Here is a 12,451-nt window from a genome sequence, read left to right as displayed (position 1 = left end):
CCTCAGTTTGCAGCCGCCGGACCTCAGTTTGCTCATCTGTAAAATGGGTTTACTGTTCGAGTTTTCCCTCTAGGGTTGTATCGAGGGAATAATAACTATGTAAAAACGCTGAGCACACAGTAGGTGGTCCACTTAGGGTGCTTGACTCTTAACAGTAACCATTGCGATCATTGGGAAGCACAGACTTCTGAGGAAAGAAAAGGCCTCGCATTGTCTGCGGGCGGGCGCTGGGGGTGGGTGGGGAGAGCGAAGAAGCCAAGCTCCCTGTGGCGGGGCCTCTGGGCTGTCGGTCGCGTGGCCCCTCCCTCTCCCACCCCCACAGCGGGGCGCGGCGTCGGCGGGCAGCGCAGGTGTCCGCGCGTCCCCATCCCTCGGCGCCTTGGCGGCGGCCCCAGCTCCCTCCTGCCGTCCGCCCTGCGTCCTCCGCTAACCTCGGGTCTGGACTGGGGAACAGCGGGGCCGGGAAAATTTGAGTCACGGTGGGGGGAGCCGAGGAGGCGGGCCGTGACCCTGAACGGGGTGGGCTCTAGGACCCGCCCCGGGCGCCCGGCAGGGGGACCCGCCGCGAGCCCGCGCCCCGCACGCGCCGGCCCGACGGAGCCAGACGCCGCGCCGCAGCCGCTGGGTGCCGGGGCCGCTGGGCGCCCGGGGCCGGACGCGCTCGCAGCGACACTCGCGCCGCCGGTCGCGCCCCGCTCCGCAGCACGATGCCCCGGGCGCCGCTCCTGCGGCTGCTGCTGGCGGTCTGCGCGGTGGCGGCGGCGGCCGGCGAGCCCGGGCCCGCGCTGCCGCTCCCCACGGGGGACGCCACCCTGGCCATCGTCTTCGACGTCACCGGCTCCATGTGGGACGACCTGATGCAGGTGCTCGACGGCGCCTCACGCATCCTGGAGAGCAGCCTGAGCCGCCGCAGCCAGGCCATCGCTAACTACGCGCTGGTGCCCTTCCACGACCCAGGTAGCGCCCCCGCGCCCCCCCACCCCACCCCGACCCCGGGCGCCCTGCCACCCGCTCACCCGTTCCCGCCCCCCCGCCGGCGACCGCGCCCTGGGCGCACCTGCGTGGCCGCACCTTGCTCCGCGGCCGGGCGGGGGCGCCTTCTCCACACATGCGCGCTGGGGCGGGGTCCCCTTGCCTGTCCCCGGGGCGCCCGGCGTCTCCCTGCCCTGCGCCTCCGGGGTGCGGGGTGCGGAGTCAGGCTAGCGACTGAGCGGTGCGGACGCCGCGTCCCGATGCCGCGCAGCCAGCCTGTTGGCTGTGGGCCTTAGGCAGGTGACCTCACCTCCCCGAGCCCCGCTTTCCTTGCGCGGGAAATGAGGTGGGGGGAACTGTCCCCAACCCTCGCTGAGACGCTGAAACGACGCATTCGTGCTCAGGTCCCGGCCCGCGGTGAGCCTTTGCACGGTTTGCGTTTTTACTTCTTTGTCACTTCTTAGAACTTGCTCCCGGCTAGGGCTTCCGAGGCCAAAGGAGCCCCCAGAGGCAGGCAAACCCACCCCTGCCTCGGTTTCCCCGAGGAAAAGAGCAGCTCCTCCGGGTCGCCTCCACCTGCCTGTTCTCACCGCCAGGTCCCCACCCCTGCGCGCCTCACCCTGTCTCCTGCGGCCACCCAACTTTGAGCTCAGTGTTAGGGGCATGGCCTTGAAGGGGTCCCTGGGAGACCCCACTGTGGGGAGCTTCAGGGAAGCAGCAGCAGTGTATGTGCAGACCTAGAACCTTCTGAGCAGCAGGACTGCTTTTTCGCCAACATATTTTTGATGAAAAATTTCAGATTTACATCAGGATGGGGGGGGAGCGGGGAGGGCATTGAACACCTGCCTGCCCCCCCACCCCGATCCTGTGATTAATGTTTATGATTAATGTTTAATGATTATGATTAATGTTTTACTGTTTGCTTTATCACGTTTCTCCATTGAGCCACCTTTCTAGCCAGACTGATAGCTTTAGAAAGCCAAAAAAAACAAAAAACAAAAAACCCAAAATAAAAATGCTAGATTCCTTGCAAAATTGTACTCCAGAGCGCCTTGGGCTGAGAAAATGCACAGTGACCCGGGGCTGTATGAGATAGTAAGCCTTTTTTTTTTTTTTTTTTTGAAGGATTTGTCTTTCTTAAGCAAAAGAGCATTACAGATACTTGCAAAATGGGTAACAGAGGGTGTGACATAATCCCCATGCAGTCCTCAGGCTGGGTTTGGGGATCCCTCCTGCTCCCACAAGTTCTGGGTTCTGTAGAGCTCTGCTGCTCAAAGCCCGGAGGCCAGAGGTCTAGAAAAAAATTTCTGGAAGCATCAAAAGGATAGCTTCCTCCTCCTGGGGTGGGGGGTGGGGGAGAAGGGCAACGGGCAGTTGTGAAGCCGTGGGGTACGGGGTGTGTCCTGGAGCTTCAGCTCAGACACAAGTCACCCTCTGTCCCCCCCCCTTGCCCCCCCTGCAATGCTCTCACTCCCTTTCGGGATCATTCTTGGGCTTCCAGAAGCCATCACATTGAAAGAGCTGAGAGCTTGTCCGATCTACCCCCTTTCCTTACAGTTGAGAAACTGAGGCTCAGGACACGGATGGGGCTTACCCGAAGCCACCTGCCAGGATGATGTAATTTCTGAGTCATAACCCACATTTGTCTCTAAAATGCTTGGCTGCGTTACAGGGCAGGATAGGCACCTGCTGGGGCCAGACAGAGTGTCCCAGGGCCCAGGCAGGGGCTCCTGGGCACTGTTCTCCCCACCCCCACTGTAGCTGCAGGCTTCTGGAAGCTGCAAAATGATTACTCCCCCTCCCCCCCCCCCCAGGGGCCTTTCCTCCCTTCTCTGGAAGCTGAGCAGGTGTGCGACCTTCTGACCTTCACTGCATCCTCTGTGAACCCCAAACCGCCAATCCTCCTCCCCTGTTCCCCAAACCACCCTTCCTACAGACACCCCCCAGGTCCAGGCAGCTCCCCTTCTGTGTGCACGGCCTGTGTGAGGCCCCCCCCCCATGCAAAGGGGACAGGCCAGGTGGCGAGTAGGAAGTGTCACCTGCTGGCTCCTCACGGTGGGTCCGCGAGGAAGGGGACTGACCAAAGGCTTCAGCGTTGGAGCAGGGCTCGGAGACGAATGAACGTTTCTCGGCTTTTGACTACTTGCCTGGCCCTCCCTGCGGTCTCCCCCAGCACGTGGAGCGGGCTGGGTGGTGGCTGACATGTGGGGGCAGGTGTGTGGGGAGGGGAACTGGGAGCGCAGGAGTGACACCGGAAGGTGGGAAAGGGTCGGGCTCTGGAGCGGAGCGCTTAGATTCCCTTGTTTGGGCTGTGAGCGGCCACTGAGGGTTTCTGAGCAGGGATCGGACTGCGGTTTACGTTCTTTTTTTTTTTTTTTTTAACCGTCTTTTGAATTTTTTTGACCGTCTTTTGAATTGGCGAGTGGAATTCCCTTGGGTGGAAGAGGAACTTCAGAAACAGGGTTTTAGCTGTCTGTTTAGGCCCCTAAGGCTGCATGTGTAGAGGGCCTTATTAAAGGAAACCAACCCCCATCCTAAACCCTAAGGGCCGGTCTTTGTAGGGCAAATATCAGTGGTTCTGAACTAGAAGTGTTTGGAGAGTATTTATTTTGAGAGAGGAGGAGGAGGAGCAGAGAGAGAGAGAGACAGAGAATCCCAAGCAGGCTCTGCACACCAGCGCTGAGCCCGACGCAGGACTCGAACCCACAAACCCCAAAACCAGACCTGAGCAGAAGTCAGACGCTTCACCGACTGGGCCACCCAGGCCCCCCCACCCCCTTCAAGTTTTCCAATGCAAGAAAGTTCTGTATTCCGAGCCTCGAAACATAGCATTTTGTTAATGGTTTCATTTTGGCCAAAAATTAAGCTCATTTTCAGGTTTTCATTGTTAACGTTGCAAAAAACACCCTCGTTTATAAATCTCTCTATTTCTGATTGGCTTTTTTCTTTTGCAGCATTCAGTTTCTGGAAGTGGAATTCCTAGGCCCTTTTTAACACACCAAATGGGGTGGGGAGGGCAGCTCTTCAGACTGTTTTCCGAAATGTTTCAGGAGTTGAAACTTGCCCGAAGAGACTTTGAGGGGCCAGTTTCAGAGCAAATACCCCCAACACTGGGCATTAAGATAAAACCAGGTTTTTTTTTCCCTAATTCAAAAGATGGGAAATATCTTATTTTAATTTCTAATGAGATTCAGTCCATTTTCAAGTGTTCACGAGGTTTTTTCTTTTCTGTGAATTTCTTCTTTGGCCAATTGTTTGTGCCTTTTTTTTGTTTTGTTTTCTGTTGGGGTTTTAGTGGTTTCCTTATCAGTGAATGTGAGGGCTTTATATTGATAATAATAACTGTTTTTGTTATGTGGTTAGTATATTTCCTGATTGTTTGCCTTTTAGTGATTCCTGGTGTTCTGAAATTTTAAACACGTATGTAACAAAATCTATTGACTTGCCCTTTGTAATTTCTTTACCTACATGCTTAGAAAAAAATTTTTTTTCTATCACAAAATCAGTTTGATACATGGTCTAGATTTTTTCACCGGTTTTCTCCTCATATTTAAATCTTTAACCTGGAAGTTTTGAAAAAGTTGGTGTAAAACTAATCTAATGGAATTCCTAGAAGGGGATAATTGTTTAGGTACATTTTATCAAACAATCTTCTTTTCTTTTCCCCATTTATTTGGATCCTGCCTTTATCTCACATTACTTTATCTCTTAAGAATTTATCTGGGGACTCCTGGATGGCTCAGGCAGTTAAGCATAGGACTTCAGCTCAGGTCACTATCTCATAATGTGTGAGTTCGGGCCCTGAATCCGGCTCTGTGCTGTCAGCCGGAACCCGCTTCATATCCTCTGGCTCTCACCCTCACTCGCAAAAATAAATAAACGTTTATTAAAAAAAAAAAAAAAAAAAAAGAATTTATCTGGAAATTCTACTCCTGAAACCAATATTACACTACATGTCAACTAACTAGAATTTTAGTAAAAATTGGAAACAAACACATAAAGAAGAATTTACCTGGGCTTTCCATTCTGTTTCATTGTCTAGCGAATCTTGTGCCAAGAGCATATTTATGTTCATTGTTTGGCTTTATGATATGTACTAATAAGGCAAAGTCTTCCTCGTACTCTTTTTTCTTTAAAAAACTTCCCCGGCTTTACTGAGATCCAAGGGACACATACTATTGGGTTAGCCTCAGGAACTACGCCTGTTGATTTGAACCATTTGTATATTGCACAAGAATTACTGCCACAGCAATAGCTGACCTCTCCGTCAAGTCACATAATTACCACTTCTTTTTTGTGATGAGAACATTTCATATCTACTCTTTGGCAACGTTCAAGTATGTGATACAGTATTAGCTATAATCACCATGCTGTATATTAGATCTCCAGAACTCATTTACCCTCTTCTTCTTCTTTTTTAAATGCTTATTTATTTTTTGGAGGGGGTGGAGAAAGAGAGCAGGCATGTGCCTGAGGAGGGGAGGGGCACAGAAAGAGAGCGAGAGAGAATCCTGAGCGAGCTCCACACTGCCAGCACAGAGCCCCAGTGGGCTGTGAATCCCACGAACTGTGAGATCATGAGCAGAGTTGAAATCAAGAGTTGGACGCTCAACCGACTGAGCCACCCAGGCGCCCCCTCATTTCCCTTCTAACTGGAAGTTTCTACCCCTTGACCAGCATATCCCCACTTCTCCCATACCCTGGTCACTGGTAACCACCACTCTCTGTTTCTGATTTTTTAAAATGTTTATTTATTATTGTGTGTGGGGGGGAAGGACAGAGGATCCGAAGCAGGCTCCGTGCTGACGGCATCGAGCCCCGTGTGGGGCTGGAACTCACAAACTGTGAGATCATGACCTTAACTGAAGTCAGATGCTTAACCAACTGAGACACCCACCCAGGTGCCCCTCTACTTTTGATTTCTGAGTTTGGCTTTTTCAGATCCCACATGTGAGTGAGATCAGACAGTATTTATCTTTCTTGGTCTGACTTATTTCACTTAGTGTAATGCCCTCAGGACCCATCCATGCTCTTGCAAATGGCAGAATTTCCTTTCCTATGGCCGGATAATATTCCATTATGTGTACCACATCTTCTTTATCCATTCATCCGTTGATGGTTAAAAAAAATTTCAGGGGCGCCTGGCTGGCTCAGTCCACGTGATTCTTGATCTCGGGGTTGAGAGTTTGAGCCCTGCGGTGGGTGTATAGAGATTACTTAATAAAACAAAAAATCTTTACAAAATTTTTTTATTAAACTTTTAATTTTAACATAGTTTTGTTTGATTATTTTTTAGCACAGTTTTATTTCAGATTTACAGAATTATTGTGAAGATAGTACAGCGGTTCCCATATGCCCACCACCCGTTTCTCCTGTTATTAATATCTTACGTACTGTAGTACATTTATCACAACCAGCCAAGACACCAAGATTGATGTGTTCTTATTTTAATTAAAAAAAATTTTTAATGTTTATTTATTTTTGAGAGAGAGAGACAGAGCATGATTGGGGGAGGGGCAGAGAGAGAGGGAGGCACAGAATCCGAAGCAGGCTCCAGGCTCTGAGCTGTCAGCACAGAGCCCCACGTGGGGCTCGAACCCACGAACTGTGAGATCATGACCTGAGCCGAAGTTGGACGCTCAACCGACTGAGTCACCCAGGCTCCACGACTAATGTGTTATTAATAACCAAAGTCCATTCTTTATTCACATTTCCTCAGTTTTTCCTTAATGTCCTTTTTCTGATCCCATCCGGGAGCTTATATTACATATTCAGCCGCCCTATCCCCTTAGGCTCCTTTGGCTGTGACAGTTTCACAGCCTTTGGTTTTGATGACCTTGACAGTTTTGATGAGTATATCTGGGGCGTTTCGTCTGTCAGTCACAATTTATTTGGTGTTTTTCTCCAGTTAGACCGGGGGATGGGACGAAGACCACAGAGGAGCAGTGCCATTCTCATCACGTCCCACCGAGGGTACACGTTGTGGATATGACCTCTCTGTTGCCGTTGACCTTGACCACATGGCTGAGGCTGTCGGTTGTCTCTGCTGTGAAGTGATGCGTTTCTTTCTCCCTTTCCACACTGTCCTCTTTGGAAGAAAAGTCCCTATGTGCCACCCACACTGAAGAAGTGGCACATTGTGCTCTGCCTCACTGGGGGCGGAGAATCTACATAAATTATTTGGAATTCTTCTGGATCAGAGCGCTGTCCCTTCTTCCCCCATTTATTTATTCAATCATTGACGCATCTCGTATTTATTATATACTTACTTTGGACTCTGGGTTATAATCCAATACTACTTGATTTTTGTTGCTGTTTTTTCCAGCTTTGGTCATTGGAAGCTCTTTTGTTGGCTCTGAGTGTCGCTGTGTGCCTGTGTGTGTGTGTGTGTGTGTGTGTGTATGTGTGAAAGCACTATCTTTCTGGCACTTCAAGATGTGCAAGAGTCATCTTATATATTTCCTGCCCCAGACCCAGATGTTTTTCCTTAATGTATTCAAGAGTCCCCGGCTCCTTTTATTGAGAAATGGTATTAGAAAGTAGGCTCTGAGTATTAGATGTGCTGGGGTATCATCGCTTCTAGATTGTTAGCTAACAGAGAAATAGGTGCTGTGTAGGTAACCCATGTGATACCCGTAGCTGTAAGTATTCATGTGTGTCTATATTGAGCTGTGTGTGACTTCGTACTGATTACCACGCGGATCATTCCAACCGCCTCCCCTTGCTGATCGATGAGCCCCCACTCCCACAGGGACGAACCTGGCTCCCACCCTCCCCGCCTTCCACCGTGCGTTTATTTAATTGTTCAGTTTCAGAAGACGTAGAAGTGGTGTGAGCCTTGTTAACTTGCACCCCAAGGAAGACAACTTTATTAACTAGAAGACACTTGTTTTGCCTTTAGTCTTACAGAATACTCATTCCAGAGTGGCTTAGGCCAGTCTCCTATCTGTAATCTTTTTTATTCATTGTCTTCGGTTTCAAAATACTCTTGAACATTTATTCTTTTAAATTTTCTTTTAGTGTTTATTTTTGAGAGACAGACAGACAGACAGAACACGAGTGGGGGGCGGGGCAGCGAGCAAGAGGGAGACACAGAATCTGGTCTGCACAGAGCCTGACACAGGACTCGAACTCAGGGATGGCGAGATCATGATCTAGGCTGAAATTGGACGCTTCACCAACTGAGCCACCCAGGTGCCCCGCACATTTATTCTTTCAGATGACAAACAGAGGAACTGAGTCAACTTCCAAAAAAATTCCTACTGTGATTTTGCTTAGAATTGTGTGAAATCTTGACTTGGGGAAAATTGTCATGAAATTAAAATTGTCATTAAAAACTTCAGTAGTTTCCATCTAGGACGCACGCCTCTTCCTTTGTTCACATATTTATTTCCTTTCGTAAGGATTTACAGTTTTGTTTTTCCTTATAGGTTCCACCCATTTCTTTTAAAGATCGTTTCTAGTATTTTGTTTTTTGTTACTATTTTGACTAGGAATTTTTTTCCATTACATTTTTTGCAAATGAGTATTGCTGGTATGTTGGAAAGCAATTCATTTTCATATATTTATTCTGTTTCCAACGTTCTTGTTGAAATTGTTTTATTATTTTTTTTAACTAGTTCTAATTTTTTTGAGTAATGGCTTGAGTTTCCATTGCCTATCGAAATTATAATATCGTTTTGCTTTTCCAATCAAATATTTCACTGGTTTGAAATGTCTTGAGTTATTTCTCAGCCAGAACTTTCAAACATTTTTTTATGTTTATTTTTGAGAGAGAGAGACAGAGTATGAGCAGGGGAGTAGTGGAGAGAGGGAGACACAGAATCTGAAGCAGGCTCCAGGCTCCGAGCTGTCAGCACAGAGCCCGACGCGGGGCTCGAACTCATGAACTGTGAGATCGTGACCTGAGCCAAAGTCGGACGCTTAATCGACAGCCCCCCAGGCGCCCCAAGAACTTTCAGAATAATGCTAAATACACAAACAATGGCTGTAGTCATTCTTGCCTCTGTGTGCTGCCGTGTGGTGTTGGCTGTCGATTTGAGGTTTTCTTCATCGGGTTTTCAAAGATGATGCTCTATTCCTAGTTTACTAAGGGTTAAAAAAAACCACCCCCAAACAAACAAAAAACCGAACAGGGATGGGCCCTGAATTTTAGCCAGTGACTTTCTGGCTGTTTGAGATATTTGTAAGTTCTTTCTTCTGTTGACCCTATTGATAGGATTCCTTCATTTCTAACTATTTCCACGTTCCTTCCACAAGCCCTTCTCGGTCATGGATTATTCTTTCACATACAGCTGGCTTGCATTTGCTAGTATTTGTTTCAGCATGTTAGCTCAGTAAGTGACATTCATTATTTGTGCCCATTGTCAAGTTTTGGCATCAGGGCTTACCTCTTTTGTTTGTTTGTTTATTTAAAATTTTTAAAATGTTTATTTTTGAGAGAGAGAGAGAGAGAGACAGACAGACAGAACGTGAGAGGGGAGGGGCAGAGAGAGAGAGGGAGACAGAATCCAAAACAGGCTCCAGGCTCTGAGCTGTCAGCACAGAGCCCGATGCAGGGCTCCAACCCACGAACTGTGAGATCATGACCTGAACTGAAGTCGGACGCTCAACTGACTGAGCTACCCAGGCGCCCCGGGGCTTAGCTCCTTTAGTTGATAACTACAATTATTAATTTTTCTCCCCAGATTGCAAATTTAAAAAAAAGTTTATTCATTTATTTTTTTGGCTCTCTCTATATCTATCGTGGGGCTTGAACTCACAACCCTGAGATCCAGAGTCTCACACTCTGCTAACTGAGCCAGCCAGGCCCTAAACTGTAAAATTAATACACGCCTATAATATTCTAATACTACCACTCTCAGGGGATACAAATACTTTTAATAATTTTGCATCCTTTCAGACCACGTGTGTGTGCAATTCACTCCTACGCATATGTGCACTTGATTGTTTCCTGACATAAAAAATGAGATTATACAATCCTCCTGTTGTGCAGCTTACCTCTCTCCCCCATGCAATGTGCCAGCAATCTCTCCATGTCAGGAAATATAAATCCACCTCATTGGTTTTAATGACCACATATGATGTGACAACAGATCTTCATTTATCTGCATCCTGTCTTGATTTATCCAGCCAGTCCCCGTAGCATGCAAAATAGATTGCTTTCAGCTTCTTTACAATGAACACACACACCTTTGCAAACACACCTGTATGATAGATTCCCAGAAACGCAGTTGCTTTGTTAAAGCACGTGAGCATTTTCACTTTTGATAACTATCCCGAAATCGCCCTCCAGAAATGCCATACTCACCCACCTTCCTAACCGACACAGTGTGAGATTGGGTTTTTCCCACACGGCACCTTGCCGGCAGCTGGGGACATCATTCTGCCCTGTTTTTTTGCTAATTTTATGGGCATGAAAGGCTGTCCTATCTTAATTTGCGTATGTTGGGTTGTCAGTGGGTTCGAGCATCTTCTCTGGGTCGGCAGGTGTACCATCAGCTTTCTTTGGGGAAGAGGGGTGTCGGCCTCTGGCTGCAGGCTGTGTGAGCATGTACCATCACCCTGGGGTGATGCTGCAATTAACCAGCCTCTCATAGATCTGATTGGTGCTTGCTCTGAGGAGAGTCCACCCCTTTGGCCTCCCTCCTTCCGCCCCCCCCCCCCCCCCCCCCCCCCCCCCCCCCCGCTCATGCTTGTTTCTCACCTTGGAGGCTGGGGGCTCTGAGCTGCTTGTGAGCTGTGAGCTGGATTAGGCACATCGCTAAGGGGAAATGGTGATGAGGACACTGTGTGTCCAGGGCAGGAGGCTGCCTGAGGGGCCAGGCTGGGCTGGTGCGTTAGTCTGGTCCCCAGAGATCCCTGAATAGGCAATTCTCGAAGGACGACCTGGGGCCAGGTGGGGCGCCAGCTCGCCGTGACACCTTTAGTCCAGCCAGGCCCACAGCAGAGGGCCAAGTTCATTAACCACAGTGTGGCCCCTGGTACAGCGAGGCCCTGGCTGTTCTGAGAGGTGGGGACACACAGATGATGTGTGAGCTGATATAGAGAGGTGCTGGGTGGGTGGGGCAAGCCTGTCCGGGCTGGGGAGGAGCACCCCAGGCTTAGGGAATGGCAGAAACGATGGCTCTGAGGCTGCCAGGATTGTGGATGTGAACGTCGCCTTAAAGACAGCACGACTGGCTGATGCGTACACTCAGGGCAGAGCCCGGACCCATTGGGTGTTCAGGGCGAGGGGTCCTCTTGAGGAGGCCCTCGGTCCAGTTCTGCACTCCTGGACATCAGGGAGGAGGTGGAGGAAGGTTCTGGGCCCATATTGGCTCTTTAGATGGAGTCACCTGCCCAGCTGTTTCCTGCCCCCACTGGGTCTGTCCTTTGTGAGTGTTTTCAAGGGAATCACATTCACCCAGTCCCTGGCCTTTCAGAAATGGGAAGACTGTGTCCCCGAGAGGGATCCCAGTTTTGCCCAGCATGGCGGCAGACTGTGAGACCCTCCCTGGGGTCGCTGTAGCTGGAGGAGAGGTGGGCGTGGATCCAGAATTGGCCCCTGGATTCACGCCCCACTTTTAAGGAGGAGGGGGGAAGGGCAGGCCCCGGGAAGAGTCCTTGACATGAGGTCTTTCTGAGGCTGGACCTATAGTACCCCACGGGGGCGTGGTATTCTGGGTAAGGGGCGTAGCATCACCTGGAGGGGCTGGGTGTGACCCTGTGCATGACCCTCCCGTGTCCCAAAGGCGCCACACCCTCCTCTTGTCAGAGTGGAAAAAATCTGCCTGAGAAGAGATGGTTCCGGGCCAGGCTTCTGGGGCTCAGATGCTCAAGGGCGGCACAAGTGGAGCCAAGGTCACGGGTTTAATGATTTTTGCAGCCGGCCGGCGGGCCCTGCTTGGAGTGACTGCACGCACATCTGCCCAGCTGTTTGGCAAGTGCCCGCCTTCAGTCACAAGCCTCTCCCCCTCTCCACGAACGGGGATGAGGGACTACAGAACAAGGGGCCAAGTTATCTGCAGCTTGGCAGTGGTTGAGACCTTGAACGTGGGGCCAGACGGACCAGCTTTGAATCCCACCTCTGCTGCTTGGGCAGCTCACTTCACCTCGCCGGGGCCTCACATTCTCATCTATGAAATGGGGATAATAAACAGGTGACTTCTTAGGTTGCTGGTTTTTTTTTCCTGAGTGAATGCATGGCAAGGGCACGGAACGGCACCTGCTTCTTAATAAATATTAAAAGAGCAGGTCTTAGTAAATATTAAAAGGGCAGCTGTCGGGGCACCTGGGTGGCTTAGTCAGTTGAGCGTCCGACTTTCGCTTAGGTCATGATCTCGCGGTTCGTGGGTTCGAGCCCCACGTCGGGCTCTGTGCTGACTGCCAGCTCAGAGCCTGGAGCCTATTTCAGAGTCTGCGTCTCCCTCTCTCTCTGACCCTCCCCTGCTCACGCTGTCTCTCTCTCTCTCTCTCTCTCTCCTAGAAATAAATAAAA

General features: G+C 50.0%; 1 protein-coding gene across 1 annotated transcript in view; it reads left to right on the top strand.

Moving 5' to 3' along the window:
• Nucleotides 1-707: 707 nt before the first annotated feature.
• Nucleotides 708-12,451, top strand: part of HMCN2 (hemicentin 2) — a 148,045-nt gene continuing 136,301 nt past the window's right edge. The window contains exon 1 of the mRNA XM_039229423.1: nt 708-957. Within this exon, the coding sequence (XP_039085354.1) occupies nt 708-957 (250 nt within the window). The remainder of the gene's footprint in view (nt 958-12,451) is intronic.

This window comes from Hyaena hyaena, unplaced genomic scaffold (genome assembly GCF_003009895.1).
Source record: "Hyaena hyaena isolate Hyena2069 unplaced genomic scaffold, ASM300989v1 scaffold_38, whole genome shotgun sequence".
Lineage (NCBI taxonomy): Eukaryota > Metazoa > Chordata > Mammalia > Carnivora > Hyaenidae > Hyaena > Hyaena hyaena.
This window is presented reverse-complemented; position numbering and strand designations above follow the sequence as displayed.